The sequence below is a fragment of the Mobula birostris genome, chromosome 3, assembly GCF_030028105.1.
Source record: "Mobula birostris isolate sMobBir1 chromosome 3, sMobBir1.hap1, whole genome shotgun sequence".
Taxonomy (NCBI): Eukaryota; Metazoa; Chordata; class Chondrichthyes; order Myliobatiformes; family Myliobatidae; genus Mobula; species Mobula birostris.
The window spans coordinates 173,805,126-173,832,862 of record NC_092372.1 but is presented as its reverse complement, the minus strand read 5'-3'; the positions used below and the strand labels follow the sequence as shown (position 1 = coordinate 173,832,862).

Here is a 27,737-nt window from a genome sequence, read left to right as displayed (position 1 = left end):
CTTGTTTGGCGTGTGACTCTTGACTCTTTCATGATGAGATGTACAGGAACACTGAACCTGTCTCATCCCGTCACAAATGGTGGTGGCCAATTATCCAATAATTATTCATAAGATTGCTTAGCTTTGTCAATAGCATGCTGCTTCTGTTAGATTAGTTGTGATTCTATGTAGTGCTAACAGGCTGACACCATATGCCTGATGCTGTACACTTATCATAAAACCTAGATTGCTCTCTTTGTTTTGATGGTTCTGGTGGAGCGAAGGATACACCTAGCCATGATGTTACAGTTTGTGATAGAATACAGTACAAGTATCTCATGGATGGCTAATTTGACATGCACATGTAACTGTCCCTTCATCTGTGTTATGCCATTTTTGTATTTGTAGAGACTACAGTAAACAAAAAAACAGAATGGTATAATTTAACAGCTTTATTTGTTGTAAGTGGTACTGATAATGACATTTGTCTAGTTCTGGTGTTTCAGTTTTCTTAAACTTTATTTTCTTAAATTATGCTGACATTGGAGAGGGTTCAAAGGGTGTTCACGAAAATGATTCTGGGATTGAAAGGCTTCTCATATGAAGAGCGTTTGATGGCTCTGGGCCTTTACTCACTGGAATTCAGAAGAATGAGAGGTGACCTCATTGCACCCTATCAAATGGTGAAAGACCTTGATAGAATGGCTGTGGAGAGAATGTTTCCTATGGCAGGGGAGTATAGAGGGGTGTCCTTTTAGAACGGAGATGAAGAGGAATTTCTTAAGCCAGAAAGTGGTGAATCTGTGGAATTCATTACCACAGGCAGCTGTAGAGGCCAAGTCTTTATTTATATTTAAGGCAGAAATTGATAGATCCTTGATAGGTCAGGGCATGAAGGGATATGGGGAAAAGGCAGGAGATTGGAGATGAGAGGGAAAATGGATTAGCCATGATGAAATGGGGAGCAGATTGGATGGGCCAATTCTGCTCCTATCTTATGGTCTTTTTAAGTTTTATAAAACATTGCTTCAAATTCCTCATGAGAATATAAAATCAAATTATTGTAAAAAAGTAAAATCCCTTAACCTTTTAGTGGTCCAGAAGTTTTACACAAGTATATTGCTATGATAAATTTGACAGTATAGATGATTTAGGCCATGTAGGCTATTTATAATATGTTGTGGATTGAAATGAGCCAACAGCTTAAACAATAAAACCATAAACTTATAATTTTTGGATAAAGATCAATTGGAAAATGAATCACTGCCATAATTCAATTGTTTCCAATTCTATTGGCAAAAATGTTGCAACAGTCTAAAATTGTCATTACCATTTACATTCTGTTGATGTAAAACATTGATCAAACTTTACATTTTTGCAGCTTGCTCAATTCCGGCAACGGAAAGCTCAAACTGACACCCAGAACCCAGTAAAGAAACAAAAGAAGAAGAAAGTAGCCAGCCGAGGAGAGGAACAACTGCCACGTGTCACATCTAAGCAGAACTTGCAAGGTGGTGATGCTCGTTCAGTGAGAGGACCAGCAGGTGATGGTGCAGATTTCATCATTAAAAGGACTTTACACAGTGGTGATGTGATCAGACAAGATCAGATGTACACTATTGAGGTAAGAACTATGCTTGGATTTCCAGCATCTGCAGATTTTCTCGTCTTAAGAACCATGTAACTTATTTTAATTCAGTCGAGTAAAAGTTTTATGGAGATGCATCTGGAGACCATTGATATCCTGTTCTCTCTTCAGTAGTAATTGACATCAACTTATCTTTCTCTTTTCAGAACAGTTTTGTGGCAACTGTTAGAGAAATTCTTCCTATAGAATAGAAGAGACCTTCCATTCTATAGGAAGAATTCACATGTAAATTTACTGTTCTGATTATAAAACATTTGGAAAAATTAATAGTTCATTTACCATGTGTTACTTAACAATTTCATGTACTGGACTCTGCAGGCAGCAGTTTCTTTGCTTTGATATTCCAATCTCCCTTTAATAACTTTGAATGAACCATTTGCTTTCCTAATTTCTTTCAGCATTTTCTTATTGGCTTTGTTATTTATATGCAAGAATGCCCAAGTTCTTACGAACACCAACATTTTCCAGTCCCTCAGCTATTTAAAATTATGTACTTTTCTATTTCACCTGCCAAAGATAAGATCACATTCTCCACATTGTTCAATTTGTCAAGCTCTTGCACATTAGCTAAACCTGTTTATCATCCCAGTGCCTGAGAAGAACATGGTCAGCTCCCTCAATGGCTGTCATGCAGTAGCACTCACTGTACATCCACAGTGATGAAGTGTTTTGAGAGATCGTTGATGAAACGTTCCAACTCCTGCCTGAGAAGCAACTTGGATCTGCTCCAATTTACCAACTGGTACAACAGATCCACAGCAGATACTCTTTCATTGGCTCTTCACTCAACCCTGGATCATCTGGACTGCAAAGGTGCATAGATCAGATGCTCTTTATCAAATACAGCTCAGCATTCAGTACAATCATCCCCCCCATAACTAATCAATAAGCTTCAAGACCTTGACCTCAATACCTCCTTGTGCAATTAGATCCTCGATTTCTTCACTTGCAGATTTACTAAGATGTTGCCTGGATTGGAGGGTATGTGCTATAATGAGAGGTTGGACAAACATGGATTGTTGAAGGGAGATTTGATGGAGATTTGTAAGATTATGAGAAGAATAGATAAAGTAGACAGACAATATTTTTGTCTAATTGTCTAATTCGACATTAGACAATGTGTGATACCAGAGGGCAGGCATTTAAGGTAAGAGGGGTTGATTTCAAGGGAGAGGTGAGGGGCTATTTTTTTTTTTTTAGCCAAAGTGGTGGGTGCCCAGACTGCTCTGCCTGAGGTAGTGGTAGAGATGGAAACATCAGAGGCTTTTAAGAGACAATTAGATAGACACGTAAATGTGAGGAATATGGAAGTATATGGACATTGTGTAGGCAGAAAAGATTAATTTAGTTAGCCATTTGATTAACTTAATTGGTTTGGCATGACATTGAGGGCCGATGGGTCTGTTCCTGTGTTGTACTGTCCTATGTTCTATTTGGAATAGAAATGGCTGTGACTTGGTGTTGTTTCTTGTGCTTCCTTTGAACTTACCAGGTCCCTGGTTTGAGTGTTGTTCAATTTCCCACACACCCTCAAAACTCAGCAGGGCGTTGTTTCCTGTACTCTCTTGAAACTCACTGGGACCACTTGGAAAGTAATTATGCTCTGTAACATTTGAAAAAAAGAATGAAGGGTTTTTTTTTTGGTATTACATCTGAAAGTTCAGCAAATCTTTCCAGTCCAGCACCAATAAAGTCCTAAATGTCCTAGATTAAAGGAAATTTATTGTAAAAAGTAAATAATTGAGGGTTACTTCCTGGCGGGGGGGGGAACTCCCCTATTTATTCTGACTCTCTGTCTGCTCTGTGGTAACCAGTCTTTGATGCAGACTAGCCTCTTCACACAGTACTGCAAATTCTCCTGCACAAGATGGTCTGAATGGCCTGTTGCATGCTGCATTTTCTGACTGTAAGTATTCTCTGATATACGTATATTAACTCTCTTCCATAAATGAAGAGACGACACACAGTATTCCAGATGTGGTCTCACCAATGTCTATATAACTTGTGCTTCAATTTGTGTACTTCAGCCCTTCAGTAATAAATGATAATATTCTAAATACTCTTACGAATTGCTTTTTCGATCTGTTTGCAAATCGTGCAATAAGGCAGCTAGAACACATCTCATTACATATCAGAGCTCTGCAGTCACTCACTCATTGGATAATATGAATTTTTAAAAATTCCAGTCCATAGACAATTTCATATATTTCCACATTATACTCCACTTAGTAGATTTATCAGACTCATTTAGCATATCCATGCTATCCTGTTTTTTTTTTCTAGTCAATTATTCTTTCCAATTTAGTGTCAACTAGAAACTTAGAATTTATGTTATTGATTCTAGATCTTTATGATAAACTCTGAATAATAGTAGTTCAGTGTAGCCCCGCTTTCAACCTTCCGAGCCACTCTTGTTTACATTTTGATTCTTTCTTCTGACACCATGTGCATTGATCTTGTCAATCCATATAGCACAGAAACTGAAAGTGTGTTGGAAAGATACATAAGCTGACAGTATCCTTTTCTACCATATGCTGTCTCATCATATAATTCACTGATAGTGGTTACGCAGACTTTTCAAAGTCTATTATGGTTTTGGAATGTTTTATTTCTTTTCTTTCTTAAAGAGGGATACTATTGTTTTTTTGCATCACTGATGTTAAGCTGACTGGGCTTTGTGTATGCTACCTTTTTAAAATACAGGTATTTGGCATCTGTCAGTTGTCGAATTACTTAGACTACTAAGGATGTATATAAGCACCTCTAGTGTGTTTATTAATATTTTTAAACATTTTTATAATATTTGTTTTAAATTATTGCAATTTTATCAGTAATTAGATACTTCTGAATATTGGAGACCTTTAATTGGAAATGTGGTTCCATTTCCTAGTTTGTCTCCTGACAGAGGTTGCCAGCATGTTTCAAGCATGGATCTTCAGTTGTATGTCAGTTTAGGTTTAGTTGGCACTGACACCTCAGTGCACCATGTATTGTGACTCTAGGATTGAGAGACCCAGCATGATTTGATCTGTACAACATAAGTAATAATGTGGATAGAGTAGGATGGGTGAAGAAATACAAAGTCAGTGGGCTGAATTGAGCACAATATGACTCAGGATTACTCATCTATGTGTTAAAGAGAATTGTATCATTTTAATCATTGCCTACTTCACAAACACTAAGCAAAACAATCATTTAGTATTGCTGCCATTTTTCTACTGCTGCCTGCGATTTTATCACGATCATTAATTAGAGGCCCTATTCCCATCCTGTCAATTTTTTATGTGGATAAAAAATTATTTTCATTTCTGTTTAATGATACTTTAATATTCCTCTTTGCCTTCTAAATTGCTTTTGGATATTAATGCTTTGTATTCTCCCTTGCCCCAAGTTGAAAATGACAACCCATTATTTTGTTTCAATATTAATTATAGGCACCATTTGTTTTAGTGCACAAACTTTAAAAGAATTTTAAATAACAGTTATTTGGTTTTGGCTATGTTTCTAAGCTGTTATTCTGAAAATTTATTCCATCTTTAGCTGTTCATGGCTACCCTTAGTTTAGTTTTCTTTATCATCTTTTTGTTTTGAATAATTTGACATCTCCTTATTTAACGTTTCTAAGGCAACCCTGGTCCAAGTTTTAGATTGGATGATGCATGAATTAAATAGAGTAAAGATTAGTTAAGTTCATTCTGCTTTGAGTACAACCTTAGGAGGACCTCTTTGTAGGCGTAATTTCCTATTCTGAGAAAATACCTAATTAGATGTAGTGCAGTGTTGTGTGAAGAGGTTCATTTAGGCTTGAATTAATGTGCTGTAGGGCCCTTGAATCTGCCAGTGAAGATGCTATTATTTTTGGTTGTGAATTTTTTTTGACCATTATTTGTTTCTATGCTTTCAGTGGAATTTTTGACAAATTCCTTCAGTGTATAATCAAAAAGAACTTCTGTGGGTGTAGGTGTTTTTTAAAGTATGCATTGATTAAAATATTTGTTGCAATTTTTCTGTTTCTTCCTTGTTCTTAGCTTCATAACATTTGTAAAAGTTGGAATGGGCAAAACTGAATTTTATATATCGGCCTAATTTATTACATTTTTTTTTGTCCAGAAATCAGGCAAAGACAATATGTGAATAGCTTTTTCAAAGCTATTATATAAGTTATTGTTTGATGTAAAAATCTTCAACTCCCCCTTGGATTCTACCACTCGCCTGTATACTTTAGAATGGGCAACTGAGTGGTCCCATTTCTTGGATGTAGGGGAAGAAGTCGGATTTTCTGAGGACAAGGTTGAACTCAGGTGATTGGAGCTATATGGCAGTAGCTCTACTAGTGCTATTATGCTGCCCCAAGAAAGGCATTGAGCACTCTGTGTCTGTGCTGACTTCCTAATAGCAAAACCATTAGCCCATTAACTAACCAGCCCATCTTTGTACTTTGGATGGAATCTCATTTGGGTCTCTGGATGAAAGTACGAACTTCACATGGATAGCAGCTGAGGTCGGAATCAAACCAGGCTCTTTTCAGCTGTGAGACAGCACTACTACCCACTGTGCCACAGAACTTACTTCCATCTTAAACTAACTTTCTTAGCATCAGTTGCGTATGCTTATGTTACGTTATTCATTTGGGCCAACCAACACCGAATTAAAAAGCAGTGATTTTGGCACTACTTCATGTAGGAAGGCAGTGAAGAGAGTCCATTAACTGCACTAGGAGTCTGCGCTGATTTTGTTCATTTACAGTCAATCAGAAGAACACGCAGTGTAGACTGGATGAATTCCTCCATCAGTGACTATTAGGAACTAATACTCAGTTTTATAGTACTGCAGGAATATTGGTGGTGTTTTAAATTGTTCTATATTTAAATACATAATATATTACTCAGTTAAACAGCGGCTACCCTACTTCGGCTAAGTGGGGTAGCCGCTTAATTGAGCCAAAATGTATACATATTTATTATAGTAATTTATAGATTTTAAAAAAATATATATATTACAATGCACTGTTGCTGCAAAACAACAAATTTTGTGACATATGCCAGTGATTTTAAGACTGATTATGAATCAGGATAATGTAGACTATTTCAAAATCTGGTAAGTGTTACGTATTGAATACTACTGATACACTATAATCTCATTAAGAGGTCAAATGTCAAATAAGCAGGAAGTGGCTTACATTTATCACTGATCTAAATCATGAGATAATTGCACCTTAGTAATTTTTAATGTTTATTTAAGGGGATTTTATTTTGCCCTTTCTTTATGGTTGTCATGGTAAATAGATTACTTAAGCAGTTAATGTATGCACTCAGGACAAATTGGTATATCTGATAATCTACCAGAAAATCATTTTACACAGTCTTTCCAAAACACTGTCTTGCTGCTCAGGAATATGATGTCTTTTGTTTAGTCATTTTTGTTGGCAATATTTCCAGTCATTGAACATTTTCATTGTAAAGAAAAAACACTCTGATACAAGTTTTTCTTTAACGTAGTGAGTTTCTGTTTGCATCAATGTATTGTTCTGGGTTTGGTTTGTCTTCCTCTCAAATATTTTCAAAGTGCCTTTGAGATTTCTCTCTTCAAAGCTTAACAACTTTTTTCTATTGGTCTATTCCAACCAAGGTCAGATTCCCACTTTGATAATAATTACATTCATTGAACTTAAATGAAATTCGATGGATACAATTGATTGCTAAAAAAAAAAACACACGGATCTGGGCGTTTAAAATGATTAACTGTAATTGATGTTTTGGAGAGGATCCAGAGGAAGTTCACAAGGATGACTCCTGGAATGAAAGGGTTATCATATGAGGAACGCTTGATGGCCCTGGGTCTGTACTCGCTGGAATTCAGAAGGATGGGGGTTGGGGGGAATCTCATTGAAACCTTTCGAATGTTGAAAGGCCTAGACAGAGTAGATGTGGAAAGGATGTTTCCCATGGTGGGAGAGTTTAGGACAAGAGGGCATAGCCTCAGGATAGAGAGACACCCTTTCAAATCAGGTGCAGAGAAATTTCTTTAGCCAAAGTGTGGTGAATTTGTGGAATTTGTTGCCACATGCAGCTGTGGAGCCCAGGTTGTGGGCGTATTTAAGGCAGAGATTGATAGGGCCTTGATTGGACATGGCATCAAAGGTTACGGGGAGAAGGTGGGGAACTGGGGTTGAGGAGGAGATAGAAAAAAAGGATCAACCATTATTTGATGGTGGAGCAGACTCGATGGGCCAGATGGCCTAATTCTACTCCTATGTCTTATGGGTTCTGATCCTACACTAGGACTTCCATGGAGGAGGGAAAGTTCCCAATATATGTCAAATACGGTATAAACATTGAATTTTCCATTATCAGGTAACCCACACCCCCAGTGTTCTCCTCCTTTACACGCTTATCTGTCCACCTAGTTTTAGATCATAAAACCACAAGAGATAGGAGCCGAACTGGGCCATTTGACCTGTTGAGTCTGTTCAGCCATTTCATCATGGCTGATCCATTTTCCTTCTCAACCCCATTCTCCTTCCTTCTCCCCATAACCTTTTATGCTTTGAGTAATCAAGAACCTATCAACTACCACCTTAAATATACCCAATGACCTGGCCTGTGGCAGTGAATTCCACAGATTTACTAAAGAAATTAGTAAATTGGCTAAAGAAATTCCTCTTCATCTCCATTCTAAATGGACATCCCTCTTTTCTGAGGATATGCCCTCTGGTCCTAGACTCACCCACTATAGGAAACATCCTCCCCACCCACTCCATCTAGGCCTTTCAATGTTTGATAGGTTTCGATGAGATCCACTCTCATTCTTCAGAATTCCATTGAGCACAGGCCCTAAGCCATCAAACACTCCTCATATCATATCATATCCCTTACATTCCTGTAATCACTCTTGTGAATCTCCTCTGAATGTTCTCCAATGTTAGCACATCCTTTCAAGATGAGGAGCTCAAATCTGCTCACAGTACTCCAAGTGAGGCCTCAGCATTTCGTCCTTGCTTTTACATTCTAGTCCTCTCACAATGAATGCTAATACCACATTTGTCTTCCTCACCACCAACTCAACTTGCAAGTTAACCTTTTGGGCAATCCTGCATGATGACTTCCAAGTCCCTTTGCACCTTGGATTTTTGAATTTTCTGCCCATTTAGAAAATAGTCTAGGCTTTGGTTCCTTCTACCAAAGTGCATAACCACACACTTTCTAGCATTGTATCCATCTGCCACTATTTTGTCCATTCTCCCAATCTGTTCCCTCTCTAAACTATCTGCCCCTCCACTTATCTTTGTATTGGCTGCAGACTTGGCCACAAAGCCATCAATTCTGTCATCCAAATTGTTGACATATAGTGTCAAAAGAAGTGGTCCTATCACTGACACCTGTAGAACGCCACTAGTCACTGGCAGCCAACCAGAAAAGACTCCCTTTATTCCCACTCCTTGCCTCCTGCCAGTCAGCCAATCTTCTATCCCTGCTAGTATCTTTCCTGTAATACCATGGGCTCTTATCTTGTTAAGCAGCCTCATGTAATGCAGCTTGTCAAAGCCCTTCTGAAAATCCAAGTACACAACATCCACTAATTCTCCTTTGTCTATCCTGCTTGTTATTTCCTCAAAGAATTCCAATGGATTTGTCAGGCAAGGTTTTCCCTTAAGGAAACCATACGGACTTCAGCCTATCTTATGTAGCCTGAGACCTCATCCCTAGCAATCGACTCCCAACATATTCCTGATCATTGAGTTCAGGCTAACTGGCCTATAATTTCCTATATTTTGCCGCTCTCCCATTTTGAAGGGTGGAGTGACAGTTGCAGTCTTCCAGTCCGATGCCAGAAGTGTGGTGTTAGTACAATGTATAGATTAGTTCCATAAATTTTTACCCACTTGCCATTATGTTACTCATGTAGAGTATTTTACTTGAGAAAATGCCAGGTGTTTTATCTATGTTTGTTTTTCAGGCAGAGAGTGAAGTATCAACAACAGCTGATGACTGTACCTCAGAGGTAAGAATTTAAAAGAATGCAGAGTTCTAAATTATAAGTGACATTAAAATATATTTACATTAAAGATATTTAAATATCTTTTTAGTAAATGAAACCAAAAACAGTAAAACAAAGAGACTACTCAATTAAGGACAAGAAAACAGATGGGTAGCTCTTGAAATCTGCCAGAATTGCTTGGAAGGAATATTAGGGGATCTTAAATGACAGGCAATGACAAAAATGCAAATGCTTAAAATCAAAATATTTTTTCATTATTATAAAAATGGTATTTGGAGGATTATTATAGGACTACAATTTTCAAGGTTGATGTTGACACCTGCAAACCTAAGAGCAGATAATCCAGCAAGTGTGCAGCAATTCACAACGTGAAGGATATCTGTTCCTCACCATTAATTTCTGGATAATTGCATACAAGTAATGCTGTGTTGTTGGCGCAAGAAAAACAGAACAAATAGTTAAGCATTAAATATGCACTCCAGTATAATTTAGCGAAGTGTAAAAATTGAAAAGGATAAAGAGACGTTAAGGATAAGGGTGTGACACAGGGGAAAGGATAAGCAATGTACAGCAAAAAGCAAAGACCTGCTTTCAATAAAATGAAAACAAAAAGTTTGGTGAATTGGACTAGTCGCGGAACTAGGAATGTTTAACAACCAAAAGGTACAAATTCAAGCATGTTTCATGTTTGATAAAGAAGAAATGTTGGAAAGCTTGAGTTCAAAACCTGAAAATGTATATATATAAGTAAATAGTTATAAATAATAATGGGCTGATATAATAATAGGTTGATATGAAAAGACTTTGTACATAAATTTTAATGCAAACAAAGTGAGGAAGGGCTGTCAAAATGTACTGTGGATGTATTTTCTAACATTAACAAACCAGAAGTAGTTGAAGTTTATGTGTTTGAGAAAACACTAAAAAATATTAGATAATTCATTGCTGTCCTTAACCCTTTCGTCAGGTCTCCAATGGTAGATAAAAGAAATTGGGGACTGACAAAATGTCAGAGTTCCTGCCATGTAAATGGCTAAGGGCTTTTGAGCTTGTAGAGGTTACAGAAAAAGAGTCAAACCAACAGATGGATTTGAAGAAAAGTAGTATCTTTTTTTTATTATGGTGTTTACTAGGCAGCAAATGTTGTTTAATAGTTGGTAAGCAAAATGTGTTTTACTTTAAATAATTCAAAAATGTTATCCTTTTATTGTCTACTAGTGTGATTCAAACCATGAATAAGTTGTTTTTTAGTAGCTTGATTAATCATGATTATACATTTTTAATTATTCATCTGCCCAGTTATAGATCGTTTTTATTGATTCTTTACAGCTTATGGACACGAGAAGCTACAATAATGTTTTCAAATTGGGCTTTAGGAGACTTAACTCACTTCTAGATTAGAAAGTGTATACAGAAATGGATGGGAATGGTATATATGGTGTTTCACTGTTACTAATAAACATCATTGCGTGGTTCTCGTATAATTTTGGATAGAATTGATGAGAGGATACTGTTAAAGTAATTGTTTGGTTTGAACAGGGAAATGGTTGTACAGTGCAACAAGAAATACTATTTAAAGCAGAAGATATGACAAGGGTACAGTATGAAGAAAAACATCTTAATGACATATTTACATATTTAACCATAGCTGCTGGCACGTTTCCTCTCACCCCACACCCCCCAACTATGGCTGGAGTGGTTCACGGTGTGTAATTCCATATCATCACCCACAGTCAGGAATTAAGTAATTCAGAGAAGTGTGTTAAAGTAGTTTTTTTCAACATTAATCCAATCTGCATCATTCATTGACAATTTGAGAGAGAGAATAAAATTGAATAATGCAGAGAAACACTTAAATGCAGTTAAGGGCATTCCCTTTAAGACTTTACTCAAGGTGGCGATTGAGCTAGAATAATATTGGAGATACAATTGGCATTCTTTTGTCCCTCCTCCACCCGATTGGAACATTGTTGGCAGTAGTAATTAAAAATGGAAAATAAATTTACCCACTTTAATAATCCTTATCATCATTGCATTTATTCACCCAAAAATACCGTGACAATTTTCAGCCCTTTTGCATAGCAATGTGGTTAAGAATGTCTTTAACGTTAGCAAACTATTGCACATTCTATAAACTAACCTTCAACGTATGTGCTTCTTTACTTCATTGGGAGAATTTCTACTGACTCTTTGTTTCTTGCTGCTTTAGAAAATGATTTAATAAGCAGTGGCCATTTTTTGTGTGAACTAAGTGTAATACAATTATTAATACTGGGATATCTAGATTTTTCAAATTAATGAGATTAGGTACAATTACTCTGAATACAATTTATCAGAAGGCATAGTTATGATTTAAAAATACTTTGTATCCATGATCCAATTATCATTACTGAAAAATTTTGACTTTGTATCAGAACAAAATATCATTTTAAAAGGATTAATTTAAAACATCAGTACATATTTTTATGAAATGATATATTGTATTATTTTTATTATGTTGAACTTAGTCTCTTGGAATGTTAAATCGTAATTAATCTATGGATGCTGACAAAACTTGAAATATCTCCTTAAGATAATAAAGAATTGTGAGCATAAGGGGAGGGCAACAGTCAAACTTGATTCTAAAATCAAAAAACAGCAGATACTAGAAATCTAAAATAATAACCAAAATTATTAGGACCATTCAGCGGGCCATGCAGCATCTATAGATGAAAAAGTAAATCTATCATTTTAGTCAAAGATCTTTCAATAGAGTGGAAGAAGAGAAGAAAAGTTAATTATAATTTGTAGAGTGGGTGAGGCAGGGATGGATAGGACAAAGGTAATCTCTCTGATAAGAACAAATAAGTGTTGAGTTATTGTGGGGGTGAGCTGCAAACCAAGGCATTCAATTGATGGATTTGTTGGTGCTGTTAGAAAGGGAGAACAAGCAAAGGATGTCAAAGTTGCAAAAGTCAGATCTGATACAAATACCTGAAGTTGCAACATTTGAAATTGAATCTGTGCATAAATTGAAGATGAGATGCTTTACATGAATATTTTTATATCAGTACTGGAGGTCAGAGGCAGATCTGTTAGATTGGGATGGTGCATGAAGATGCAGTCAGCTAGAAATTCAGGGTCACCCACCTAATTCTGTTCTAATTTCTATACATGCATGATGTTTGTAGGATGCCCAAATGTTGAAAACAGGACTTTAGTATTTCTCCGTAATGAGCCAAAAACATGCTCCTGTCATACAGTATGTACAATAATAGAGTTGCCTTTGTACAAACTATGCCTAAATATTGTTGTCCCCTTTCAGAATATTGAATAATACAGTTATTAGAAGCACTTCTATTATTTGGTGGTAATTTCTACAGAATTATTCCTATGAGTTGTGAAAATCTTAAATAATAATCAAATTTCCGATGTTGGAGATGAGAAAAATATCTGACAAATTTAATATAGGGTGATGTAACTATATTACAAAATTTCCTGAGCATCCACAAGAAATGGCACTGACTTAACAATATTGTGTTCAATGTTTTATCCGAGTCCCATCGGTTGAGAAATAGACACTTTTGAAGCTGTTGAGGTGCAAATTGCTAACAACAGTAGTTGCTATAGTGATATTTGTGGCTGCATGTTTTTCTATTAAACCTCCTCCTAATAAATGTCTTTTTCCCTCTTTATGGCTTCTGCTCTTTGAAAATCCTAAATTATGCCTTGCAGATTTTAAATTAATTTTAATTCTTTTAGGAAGAGGAATTTAGCATATCAGACATCTGCTCTGAGCACGATACTCAGCCATTTCAGACTAGACTCGAGCTAATGGACGACGATTTAGCTACAAAACATGAGGAGGCTGAAGAGCTGAACAGGGAACCTGAGGAATTAAATGATGCAGGAGGTTTACAACAGGTAAGTTTTCATAATTCCCACTTGCCAAATGTTTGTGTTTTAAATAACTTACTATCCATAATTATCTGTTTGTTGTAGTTCTCATAAAAATTGATTATTTTCTGTTGAATCAGAATATTACTTGCTGAGCTCTATTTACTGAATATAGAAACCTACAGCACATTGCAGGCCCTTCAGCCCACAATGTTGTGCTGACCATGTAACCTGCTCCAGAAACTGCCTAGTATTTCCCTAGCGCATAACCCTCTATTTTTCTGAGCTCCATCTACCTATCTAAAAAGACCCTATTGTATCTGCTTCTACTGCCGGTGGCGGCAGTGCATTCCACGCACCCACCGCTCTCTGTGTGGAAAAACTTACCCCTGACATCCCCTCTGTACCCATTTCCAAGCACCTTAAAACTATGCCCCCTTGTGTTAGCCATTTCAGCCCTGGGAAGAAGCCTCTGGCTATCCACACGATCAATGCCCCTCATCATGTTGTACACCTCCCATCAGGTCACCTCTCATACTCCGTCGCTGCAAGGAGAAGAGGCCAAATTCGCTCAGCCTATTCTCATGAGGTACGCCTCCCAATCCAGGCAACACCTTTCTAAGTCTTCTCTGCACTCTCTATAGTCATGCTGACTATCCCTAATCAGATTATGTCTCCCCAAATGCTCACAAATTCTGCCTCTCAGGATCTCCTCCAACAACTTGCCCATCACTGAAGACAGACTCACTGGTCTATAATTTCCTGGGTTATCTCTGCTCCCTTTCTTAAACAAGGGAACAACATTTGCCACCCTCCAATCCTCCAGAACCACTCCCGAACCATTGATGATGCAAAGATGAGAGTTACCTTCCACATTTTATGAAGCTTCTATTTCTTTAATCCTTAAGAAAGATAAAGATCCTACTGATTGTGCTTCATATAGACCTATTTCATTATCAAATGTGGATGCCAAGATTCTTTCAAAAATGATGGCTAATCAGATGGAGAATATACCAGCTAAAATTATTTCTCAGGATCAAGTGGTTTTTATTAAAGGTCGTTATTCTTTTTCTAATACTCAGAGATTGTTAAATATTATATACTCATCCCTCTCTAAGTCTCCCCAATGTGTTGTCTCTCTAGATGCTGAAAATGCATTTGATAGAGTTGAATAGAAATATCTATTTAAAGTTTTAGAGAAATTTGGCTTTGGTACTAATTTTAATAGATGGATCAGATTGATATATAAAAGCCCTATTGCCACTGTATCACTAATAACTGTAGATCCCCCTTTTTCCAGCTTTCTCGGGGTACGAGACAAGGATGTCCATTAAGTCCTCTGTTATTTAACTTGATGTTGGAACCCTTGGCTATTGCACTTCATGAAGCTAAAAATATTCAAGGAATTTCTATAAATGGGACTATTCATAAGATCTCCCTTTATGCAGATGATCTTTTGGTTTATGTTTCAAATCCCGAAGAAGCTATTCCTATTGAATTTGGATTGTTTTCAGGATATAAATTAAACCTGCATAAAAGTGAATTATTTCCTTTAAATGATTCCGCTTCTATATATGATAACATTCCTTTAAAAGTTATGGATTCTTTTAAATATTTAGGTATTACCATTACTAAAAATTATGGAGACCTTTATAGAGCTAATTTAGTTCCCTTAGTGGATTTTATGAAGCAATTTTTTTCTAGATGGAATCCACTTAGGCTTTCCTTAGTAGGTTGAATTCATGCAGTTAAAATGATGATTTTACCAAAATTTTTATATGTATTTCAAAACATTCCTATTTTTCTAGCTAAGAAGTTTTTTTGATCAAGTTGACTCTATTATTTCATCTTTTGTTTGGAATAACAAAAGACCAAGAATTGGAAAATGTAATTTACAAAAATTAAAAAAGGATGGAGGTCTTACTTTGCCTAATTTAAGAATGTATTATTGGGCGGTTAATATACGTTATGCGTGTTCTTAGTTATATTGGACTGATAAAAAGGAACGACCATCTTGGGTTGACTTGGAATTGAGAACTGTGAAACAATTTCATTTAGCTACATTATTAGGAGCTCCTTAACCTGTACAATTAGCCAAAATTTCTATTCTAAATATAAATCCTATGATTAATCAATCATTACAAATTTGGTATCAGTTTCCTAAGTTTTTTAATCTTAAAAAAATTAACCTTCTTAATTTATCGAAACTATTTATTTAAACCTTCACTTAGTGATCCTACCTTTTCTCTTTGGAGGAATAAAGGATTTTTTTCCTTTATGGACTTGTTTCAAGAAGGTCGATTGATGTCCTTTGAGAAATTAGTAACTAAATACTCTGTCTCGTATTCACATTTTTTGCAATATCTCCAGGTCAGACATTTTTTTGCAAGAATATTTAAGTAATTTTCCATATATACAAGATTCTGACCTGTTAGACATTATTTTAAAAATACAACAGGACAATTATCCTTTACTTAAGATCAAGCAAGATTGGGAAAGAGAGCTTAATATGACCTTGATAACAGAGGATTGGTTGTGAATTTTGAAGCTGGTTAACTCTTCTTCGATTTGTGCCAGTCATTCTCTAATTCAATTTAAAATTGTTGATCGTTATTATTTGACGAAGGAGAGATTGTCTAAAATATTTCCTAATGTTAATAGTCAGTGTGATAGATGCAAAACTGAGATAGCTACATTGACACATATGTTTTGGTCGTGTTCTGTATTGAAACAATTTTGGAAATCTTAATTTTTTCTATAATCTCTAAAGCTTTAAGAATCAATTTACAACCTAATAAATTGACAGTTTTATTTGGTATAATTCCTCAACATATGGTATTTCTATATCTGACCAATATGGAATTGCATTTGTCACATTATTGGCTAGAATGGCTATTTTATTAAAATGGAAAGATGTCTCTGCTCCCACTTTGATACAATGGTTCTCTCAGGTGATGTTATGTCTTAGTTTGGAAAAAATTAGAAGTTGAACTTCTGATCCTATGAGAAAAGGTGGGGTTCTTTTGCCCATTATTATCATTTGACTTGAGTTAATTAAGATGGTCCTTTTCTAATGCTTGGTTATATGAATTTGGTTGGTGGTTTGATGTCTTTTTTTTTAATGGAAGCTTGTATGGCACATAGCTCTGGGTTTGTGCTCCAAATGGGTTTTTTTCCCCCTCTTTTTTTTAGTTATTAGGAGTTTTCTCTGTTTTAGTTAGTAAAGGTTCTTTTTTTCTTTCTTTCCTTTTTTCCATTAAAAAAAAGCTTTAATACTTTGTTTTTTGATTATTATTGATATACTGTTCAGCCTGGTTGATAGTTTAACTTTTACTCTATATATGGATATGTTATCTTGATTATTTTGATGTATGTTTCTCTGTTGTTGATTTTCAATAATAATTAATAAAAAGATTTAAAAAGAAAAGATGATGTAAAGATCATCGCAAGAGGCTCAGCAATCTCCTTCCTTGACTCCCACAGTAGTCTGGGGTATATCTCATCTGGTCCTGGTGACTTGATGCTTTTCACATCCTCTTTCTTAATGTCTATATGCTCAAGCGTTTCAGTCCACAATTACCAAGGTCTTTTTCCCTGGTGAATATTGAAGCAAAGTGTTCATTAAATACCTCCACTCCCTCCTCCGACTCCATGCACATGTTTCCACTATCACACCTGATTGGCCCTATTCTCACACAGCTCATACTTGTAAAATTTTTGCTTCATACTTAATTAAATCATGTATTCTGGAAGTCAAAATATAAAATCTAATTTCTATTTCCAGCTGGTCACCTAAGTTAGTCTGCTCTGTTTTGAATGTTTTTTTTCCTAATTAATATTTTGTAAATTTTAACTATTTTAATGTGTTTCATTTGTATGGTTTTCTGGCAGTCGGTTGGCCTTTCCTAAGCGATTAGGATGTGATTGGTGGAAGTTTATCCAAATGGGTTTACAAGTCATGCGAGCTATATTTACCTTTAATATTTGTTTTACTTGTAAGGAATTACATTAGTGGGGCATTTCCTTTGTGCTGATGGTGACTGTGGAGGAAGTGTTATCAAGGACAAGGAAAATAACTTTATTTTGCAGAATGTGTAGAATAATTTTTTAGCATTGAAATAGATTCTAGATATTTATTATAAAGTAGAAACAAAGGAAATGCCCCACTAATGTAATTCCTTACAAGTAAAAAAAAATATTAAAGGTAAATATAGCTCACATAACTTGTAAACCCATTTGGATAAACTTGGATAAGCACACTTGAAAATAACTCTACTTGCTTTATGCTTATGACTACGAGGCTAAGTACAGCTCTAAGGTCATATTTAAGTTTGCTGCTGACACCTGTCGTTGGCTGAGTCAGAGATGGTGTCAAATCAGCATGTAGGAGAGAGATTGAGAATCTGGTCGCAGCAACAAACTGTCACTCAATGTCAGCAAAACCAAAGAGCTTAATATTGACTACAAGTGGAGGAAACAGGAGGTCACGAGCAAGTCTCCATCAGGAGATCAGAGATGGAGAGAGTCAGCAACTTGAAATTCCTCTGTCTTATCCTTTCAGAGGATCTGTCCTGGGTACGGCATATACAAGGAAGGCCCCGTAGCACCTCTACTTTCGTAGAAGTTTGCACAGATTTGGCATGTCATCTAAAATTTTAACAAACTTCTATATATGCGTGCTGGAGAATATACTGACTGATTGTATCACGGCTTGATATGAAACACCAACGACCTTGAATGGGGATAAAACTACAAAAAAAAGTAGTGGATACAACCCAGTGCATCACAGGTAAAGACTGCCCACCATTGAGCACTCTTACAAGTTGCGCAGTCACAGGAAAGCAGCATCCATCATCAAGGACCCCACCATCCAGGCCATGCTCTCTTCTCGCTGCTGCCATCAGGAAGAAGGTACAGGAGCCTCAGGATCCACACCACCAGGTTTGGGAACAATTATTACCCCTCAACCAGCAGGCTCTTGAACTAGAGGAGATAACTTCAATCACCCCCAACACCGAAATGATTCCAAAACCTCTGGACGCACTTTAAAGGACTCTGCAACTTGTGTTCTTGATATTTATTGTTTGTTTGTTTATTTATTTGTTGTTGTTTTCTTTTTGTATTTGCAGTTTGTTGTCTTTTGCTCATAGTTTTTTTTGTCTGTTTCTGTTGTGCATAATTTTTCATTGATTCTACTGTATTTCTTTCTACTTACTGTGAATACCTGCCAGAAAATGAATCTCAGGGAAGTATATGGTGACACACAGTACATGTACTTTGATAATAAATTTACTTTGAAATTTGAACTTGGTCAAGGTTTTATGAAACTCTGATAAAACTCAAAGTACTATATTCCCGGTGAGGCATATGACAGTAGTACAACCGAAGAACTAGTAGTAATAGTTGTGTCCTACTCCCACTCGTGACCCAAATTCCTTTTAGTCCAGACCACCTCGCTAAAAGACAGCAAGTTCAAGTGCTGGAGCTGCTGAAAGCATAGAGACAAAGGGAAAGGGTAAAGTTAATGCAAATTTCAAGTTATAATCCCAACTAGAGTGAAGTGGAGTGACTACCACAGCACTGATTGCTTGTTTGTGGTGCATGAATTGACAGTGACTTATCCACAAGGAGAAAAGTTCAAATGCTATATCATCAATTTTCCCAAGTGTTAAACTATCTTGTCAATTAATGATGAAAAGTATTAAATTTGAGGACTGAAGATATATGTGTGTAGGAAACATTGAGCAAACCTATGAAGGTAATTGGAAGGATATACCTCTCTTGAGAAGAAAAAAAATTAATGCAACCAAGGACAGGTTAGTTCTGCTTCTTTATGGCAATTTTTCCAGAAAATTGAATGACCTCACATTTTTACACAGTATTTTCAACTGCCAAGTTTTTTCCTATTTAACATGCCTATATCACTTGAAGCCTTGTGCAATCTTGTGTTGTACCCAGCTTCAAATTGTCAGCAGACTTGGATGATATATATGTAAGGCATGATATAGATTTGTGAATAGATGAGGCCCAAGCACCATTCCTTACAAGATCTGAACACAAAAGTAACCCATTTATGTCTACTGCAAAAAACAAATTGCTGGAAAAACTCAGCAGTTCCAGCAAGGAAGTGGGAAACCAATGTTTCAGGTTAAGATTTTTCATCTGGACTTATAGAATAGAGGCGAGATAGCCACTATAAAGTGGTGAGGGGAGGGATATGACAAGAGGTGGCAAGCAAAATGTGGAAACAATTGAGGAGAAGTGATCAAATAACTTATCTGATTCGCTCTTCTCTCTGCTCATGGGTTGGATACTTAGTTTTATGAGGGGAATATAGGAAATGTTTGTAAATTATTGGATCACAAATTATTTCTTAATTTTTTTTTTGCTGTTAACAAATATAGATTTGTTATATACATTTGAAACTATTGGACCCAGCCCCTAATAATTTTGATATTGTAGTTACTTTTGACAAGTGCAAAAGTTTTGCTCTTCAAAGAAATATTTCATTTGCATTGAAAAATAGGAATAAGAAAAATGTAATATAAGAAATTTTAAAATGTTACTTATATCCTGCACATTATTTTATTACCAATTTATTGCAAGTGGTAGAGATCTGTGAATGCAGATGTAAAAATTGAAGTTAACCACCAGTAATTTTTTTCCTGTGTGACTGGGCTGTTACATAGAACAGTACAGCGCAGGAAGAGACGCTTCAGCCCACAGTGTTATAGAGTCATAGAGCTCCACAGCACAGATACAGGCTTTTCTGCTCAATGAGTCCACACCCAGTTAGTCCCAATTCACTAAGTTTAATCCACAGTGCTCTAAACCCCCACCCCTACATGTATCAATCATAGTTCTTCAATGGTACTATTACATCTGCCTCAGCCACTGCCTTTGGCAGTTTGTTCCAAATACTCACCATCCACTGCCTGAAAAAAGTTGCCCCGCGGGTCTCTTTTACATATTTACCCTCTCGCCTTAATTTTTTGCTCTCTATTTGAGAATCTCCCTATCTTTGGGAAAAGACTGTTACCATCCACCTTATCTGTGCCTTTATAGTTTTTAACATTTCTATAAGGTCACCCCTCATTTTCCCATGTTCAAAGGAATAAAGGTCTAGCCTGACCAGCTTCTCCCTTTAACTCAGGTGCTGTAGTTCTGGAAACATCCTTGTAAATCTTTTCCGCACACTTTACAGTTTGGCTATGTCTTTCCTACAACAGGGTGATCAAAAAGTACTCCAAATGCGGCCTCACTAATGACTGTATAACTGCAACGTAATGTCCTAATTCCTATATTCAATACCCTGACTGCGGGTTTGGACCCCAAGATCCTGCTATACACCAATGTTGATAACTGTTGTGCCACTAACAGTGTCCTGTCCCTTTATATTTGATCTCCCAAAATGAAGCAGCTTGCACTCCATCTACCATTTCCCTGCCCATATCTGCAACCCGACTATGTCTTGCTTTTTCCTTTGGCTATCTTCTGTGCTGTCAACAATAACACCAACCCTTATGTCATCCGCAAACTTAGTAACCCGCCCTTCCACATCTTCTTCCTAGTCGTAGATAGTAAAAATTATTATCAGTATTTATAAAGGGATCTTGGATCAGTTGGGCAAGTGAACCAAGGAATATCAAATGGAATTTAATTCTAAGTGTTGCACTTTTCAGAGACAGACTAGAATAGGGTTTCCACAGTGCACGGTAGTGTGCTGGGGGAAGTTGATATGGTAAGTCCATGTTGTGGGGGGGGGGGGGGCAGAGAAAATATGGTGCATTTTTCTTTTAAATGGATAAACCTTTTATTTAATTTTGCATTTATTTACAGGTCTTGTGACAGCTTTATTAGTGAGAAAAAATATTATGCATTTCCTTCAAATGTGGTAATGTTGAGCTTTATTAATTTTATTTGACACTGTCAGTGCCAAGAAGCTGTGCTATGCCAAAGGTGCAAAGTCTGAAGATGTAGAAAGTTGGATGTAAGAAATTCAAGGCTGGTTATTTTATTTTGTAAATAAGTAGTGCTATTTATACTGTAAATTTTTTTGGACAGCTACAGGATTTTGAAGCTGCAATCAAGCAGAGAGATGGTATTATAACTCAGCTTACTGATAAGCTACAACAAGCAAGGAAGGAAAAGGATGAGATTCTGCAAGAATTTTTGGACTTGACAGAACAAAGTCAAAAGCTACAAATTCAGTTTCAACAGGTAAACTCTATCTTTGCTACTCCTATAATATTAAAAAGGTCAGTCCACATTTTTCCCTGCTCCGTACACAGAGAGGCCCAGGCTGCATCACTGTCTGGTATAGAGGGGCTACTGCACAGGACTGAAAGAAGCTGCAGGGGGTCATAAAGTTAGATGGCTCCATCTTGGGTACTAGTCTACAAAGTACCCGGAACATCTTCAAGAAGCGGTGACTCAGAAAGCAGCGTCCATTATTAAGGACTCCCAGCACCCAGGGCATGCCCTTTTCTCACTGTTACCTTCAGGTGGGAGGTACAGAAGCCTGAAGGCACTCACTCAGTGATTCAGGAACAGCTTCTTCCCCTTCACCATCCGATTTCTAAATGGACTTTGAACCCTTGAACGCTACCTCAGTTTTTAAATATATATTATTTATATTTTTGCGTGATTTTTAATCTATTTAATATACGTATACTTTAATTAATTTATTTTTTTCTTCTATATCATGTATTGCATTGGACTACTGCTGCTAGTTAACAAATTTCACGATACATGCCGGTGATGATAAACCTGATTCTGATGCATTAAACACTCAGCTAATTCAGGGGAATGGGATTCAGTCTTTGCCTCAAGGAGTGAACATAATCTGGACAGACCATTCCTTAATGAGAGAATGTTAAAAATTGTTGGAACATCTAACTTTTGACAGTTGATGTATGTAAAATTTCTTAACACACCATTCAAAAAGAATGGTGAAACTGTAATAGTATATCAACCAGCAATTCAGCCTTGGTCAACACAATCTTAAAATCTCTTAAGCAAGTCAGATATTTTATTTGCATTTCATGAGATATGTAATTTATTCTTCATTTTAAGCCCATCACCTCTACTGGGGCATAGACTGCAGCTTGCCAGAGTTCTCTGTCCTAGGTCAGTTTATCAAGTTGTCCCCAGGTTCAGCCCATCTTCAAAGATCCTCCCTCTCCCAGGGATGAGATCTTTGGAGTTTCTGTTGGTGTTTCTGTACCTTTGCATTTTTACGAGATGAAGTTGCTAACCCCATGCACAAACCTCCTCCTTTCACTGTGACCATCCGTGGCAGAGTTAGAAATATGAGTTAATTGCTTGTATGTACATACAAAATAACAAGTAATAGGAAAGAGTAATATGACGTATGATTCAATCTGAATCTGAAGCCCTGGTAATTGTTAGCCTGTAGTCACAAACAAGAGAAAATCTGCAGATGCTGGAAATCCAAGCAACACACACATTTTTCCACAGATGCTGCCTGGACTGCTCAGTTCCTCCAGCATTTTATGTGTTTTGTTAGCTGACAGTATTGACGCTAAGCTTTTCCTAATCTTAATTCTGAGGCCTAGAACTCTCAGTGCAGGGGCAAAAGATTTATGTCGTTGAAAACTGGTTTAACTCAGCACAGAAGAAAATTGCACCCATTTCCAGACCCCTCGAACTGAAAGGAAATTTGACCTTGAACTTTCCATTGGGATATCCATTAAACACATTTTCCACTAATTACATGCCCTTGTCCAGAGCGAATTGTTGATTTATTATATCTGGAGTTTAGAAACCATAGAAACTACAGCACAGAAACAGGCCTTTTGGCCCTTCTTGGCTGTGCCGAACCATTTTCTTCCTAGTCCCACTGACCTGCACATGGACCATGTCCCTCCATACACCTCCCATCCATGTATCTGTCCAATTTATTCTTAAGTGTTAAAAAAGAACCCGCATTTACCACTTCGTCTGGCAGCTCATTCCATACTCCCACCACTCTCTGTGTGAAGAAGCCCCCCCCCAATATTCCCTTTAAACATTTCCCCCCCTCACCCTAAACCCATGTTCTCTGGGTTTTTTCTCCCCTTGCCTCAGTGGAAAAAGCCTGCTTGCATTCACTCTATCTATACTCATCATAATTTTATATACCTCTATCAAATCTCCCCTCATTCTTCTACGCTCCAGGGAATAAAGTCCCAACCTATTCAACCTTTCTCTGTAACTGAGTTTCTCAAGTCCTGGCAACATCCTTGTAAACCTTCTCTGCACTCTTTCAACCTTATTTATATCCTTCCTGTAATTTGGTGACCAAAACTGAACACAATACTCCAGATTCGGCCTCACCAGTGCCTTATACAACCTCATCATAACATTCCAGCTCTTATACTCAATACTTCGATTAATAAAGGCCAATGTACCAAAAGCTCTCTTTACGACCCTATCTACCTGTGATGACACTTTTAGGGAATTTTGTATCTGTATTCCCAGATCCCTCTGTTCCACTGCACTCCTCAGTGCCTTACCATTAACCCTGTATGTTCTACGTTGGTTTGTCCTTCCAACGTGCAATACCTCACACTTGTCAGTATTAAACTCCATCTGCCATTTTTTTAGCCCATTTTTCCAGCTGGTCCAAGTCCCTCTGCAGGCTCTGAAAACCTTCCTCACTGCCTACTACACCTCCAATCTTTGTATCATCAGCAAACTTGCTGATCCAATTTACCACATTATCATCCAGATCATTGATATAGATGACAAATAACAATGGACCCAGCACTGATCCCTGTGGCACACCACTAGTCACAGGCCTCCACTCAGAGAAGCAATTCTCTACCACCACTCTCTGGCTTCTTCCATCGAGCCAATGTCTAATCCAATTTACCACCTCTCCATGTATACCTAGCGACTGAATTTTCCTAACTAACCTCCCATGCGGGATCTTGTCAAAGGTCTTACTGAAGTCCATGTAAACAATATCCACTGCCTTCCCTTCATCCACTTTCCTGGTAACCTCCTCGAAAAACTCCAATAGATTGGTCAAACATGACCTACCATGCACAAAGCCATGTTGACTCTCCCTAATAAGTCCCAGTCTATCCAAATGCTTGTAGATTCTGTCTCTTAGTACTCCCTTCAATAACTTACCTACTACCGACATTAAACTTACTGGCCTATAATTTCCCAGATTACTTTTCGATCCTTTTTTAAACAACGGAACAACATGAGCCACTCTCCAATCCTCTGGCACCTCACCTGTAGACAGCGACACTTTAAATATTTCAGCCAGGGCCCCTGCAATTTCAACACTAGTCTCCTTCAAGGTCCGAGGGAACACCCGGTCAGGTCCCGGGGATTTATCCACTTTAATTTTCCTCAAGACAGCAAGGACCTCCTCCTTTTTGATCTGTACAGTTTCCATGATCTCACTACTTGTTTCCCTTAATTCCATAGACTTCATGCCAGTTTCCTTAGTAAACACAGATGCAAAAAACCTATTTAAGATCTCCCCCATTTCCTTTGGTTCCGCACATAGCCGACCACTCTGATCTTCAAGAGGACCAATTTTATCCCTTACAATCCTTTTGCTCTTAATATACCTGTAAAAGCTCTTTGGATTATCCTTCACTTTGACTGCCAAGGCAACCTCGTGTCTTCTTTTAGCCCTCCTGATTTCTTTAAGTATTTTCTTGCACTTCTTATACTCCTCAAGCACCTTATATAACTCCCTGCTTCCTATACACATCATACAACTCCCTCTTCTTCTTTATCAGAGTTGCAATATCCCTTGAGAACCAAGGTTCCTTATTCCAATTCACCTTGCCTTTAATCCTGACAGGAACATACAAATTCTGCACACTCAAAATTTCTTGCTTTGAAGGCTTCCCACCTACCGATCACATCCATGCCAGAGAACAACCTGTCCCAATCCACGCTTTTTAGATCCTTTCTCATTTCTTCAAATTTGGCCTTCTTCCAGTTAAGAACCTTAACCCTAGGACCAGATCTATCCTTGTCCATGATCAAGTTGAAACTAATGGTGTTATGATCACTGGAACCAAAGTGCTTCCCTACACAGACTTCTGTCACTTGTCCTAACTTGTTTCCTAACAGGAGATCCAATATTGCATCCCCTCTAGTTGGTCCCTCTATATATTGATTTAGAAAACTTTCCTGAACACATTTTACAAACTCTAAACCATCTAGACCCCTAACAGTATGGGAGACCCAATCAATATATGGAAAATTAAAATTCCCTACCACCACAACTTTATGTTTCCAGCAGTTGCCTACTAACTCTCTGCAGATTTGCACTTCCAATTCTCTTTGACTATTGGGTGGTCTGTAATACAATCTGTCCTGCCTGAGCACTGCTGTAATATTTTCCCTAACAAGCAATGCCACTCCCCCACCTTTCATTCCTCTGCCTCGATCACATCTGAAACATCGGAACCCTGGAATATTAAGCTGCCAGTCCTGCCCCTCCTGTAGCCAAGTTTCACTAATTGCTACAACGTCATAATTCCACGTGTCAATCCACGCCCTCAACTCATCCGCCTTCCCCGCAATACTCCTAGCATTGAAATATATACATTGAGCAGTTAGTTGTAATAGAACAGGAATCCATGCTTCTAATGTGCATTTATTTAAATGTATGCATCTTGCAGCACATTCATGTTTTCTTATTACTATTATGTGATATTGTGCTCACCTCAGTAGAGAAAAAACATTAAATCCAGTGGCCTATAGGCATTGCCTTTGAATAAGACACTGAAGGTAATCCATCGAGGCTGATAATCTCTAATATTCTATTACAATTTAGAAAATGATCTGGTATTTTTTTTCACAGTTTTTCCATGTTTTTTGGGAAAGTTGAATTTTTTTCCCACTTTGTCTAATGTATTATGTTGTAAGTATGGAATTTTCAAGTGCAATCCTCAGTAGCTGTTTAAAAGTCCTTCAATATTGATAATGATTGGCATTCTAGGTCAATTACTTAGACAAAGTAACTGGGGCATCTATGCCAAGTCAATAATATGACAGCACAAAGAGGTGAGGAACCATCAACTATAGATAGTCTTTAAGGCCCACCTCTCACTCCCAAGTATCTGTGGTCATGAAGCCTGAGGTATTAAATGATGGTGTAATTGGGGAGCTGTGAACTATTGGTTATAAATAATAATGCAAGTAAATTAATTAATTGTTCACTGTTGAGGTAGTATTGATTTCTTTAGCTTTCTGTTTGAAGCTAACAACTTGAAATTTGTATGTCTTCATTTATGCGAAATGAAGTTGCAAGCCAGTGAAGCAGTGAGAAGTACGAGCCACGGTACAACAGCAGCTGACCTAATTCAGTCAAAGCAGCAACTTGTTGCATATCAAATGCAGATCGATGATCAGGAACAACAGCTGAAAACTTTTCAAAAAATAAATCAGGAATGCCAAGACCAAATAAAATACTTGCAAGCTCAACTTCAAGATCAATTAATGGTATGCCTCTTTCTTGAGTATATTCATAAATGGCATTGTTTACTCTTAATAGGGAACCATTCTGTACTTTTTTGATTTGATTAATTGTGTGACTCATGTTCTTTATTTTTGTTTAAGCATAAAAGCAAAACTATGGGAGCCTTCTGGTTTATAATTGCCAACTAACTGGTGTGATAGGGCTGAAAGCTTGTTGAGCAGGAACTGTCTTAGTATACAGTCGTACATTGGTTGGATCTTGGGTAATATTTTCAGTGTTATTTAAAGTGAGAATAGTTTGTGAATATTCTTTAATTTTCCATTAGTTTTCTGATATAGATACAGAAAGGATATGATGGCACTGGTGATGACACAGGAGTCCTACGACACAGTGAAAAAGAACACTTTTGGCACACTATAGGCAAGCTAGCAATCAAGTATTCATCTATATAAATAGCATCTGTAGCCTTCTATATCTTAGCAGTTCAATTGCTTGTTTAGATACTCATTTAAATGTTGTGAGACTCCTTGCCTCAACCATGGCTTTGGACAATATTTTCTGAATTTTTTACTACCTGATAGGGGTAAAGAAACCTCAGATTCTACTTTCAATTCCTACACTGTATCTATGCCTTCTAGATACTACTGTGGGGAAAAAATTCCCACAAATAACCCTACCATGCCCCTCATGATTTGGTATACCTCAGGTCCCTCTTTACCCTCCTCTCCTCCAAGGAAAAACAAGCTCAGTGTCTCCTCATAACTGAGGTGCTCCAAG

General features: G+C 37.2%; 1 protein-coding gene across 5 annotated transcripts in view; it reads left to right on the top strand.

Moving 5' to 3' along the window:
* Window positions 1-27,737, top strand: part of akap9 (A kinase (PRKA) anchor protein 9) — a 206,815-nt gene that overhangs the window by 5,361 nt on the left and 173,717 nt on the right. For all 5 annotated transcript variants that reach the window (XM_072253717.1, XM_072253716.1, XM_072253715.1 and 2 more), the window contains exons 2-7: window positions 1,361-1,603; window positions 9,584-9,628; window positions 11,165-11,221; window positions 13,367-13,528; window positions 21,566-21,721; window positions 26,786-26,983. In XM_072253717.1, coding sequence (XP_072109818.1) covers window positions 1,361-1,603; window positions 9,584-9,628; window positions 11,165-11,221; window positions 13,367-13,528; window positions 21,566-21,721; window positions 26,786-26,983 — 861 coding nt within the window. The remainder of the gene's footprint in view (window positions 1-1,360; window positions 1,604-9,583; window positions 9,629-11,164; window positions 11,222-13,366; window positions 13,529-21,565; window positions 21,722-26,785; window positions 26,984-27,737) is intronic.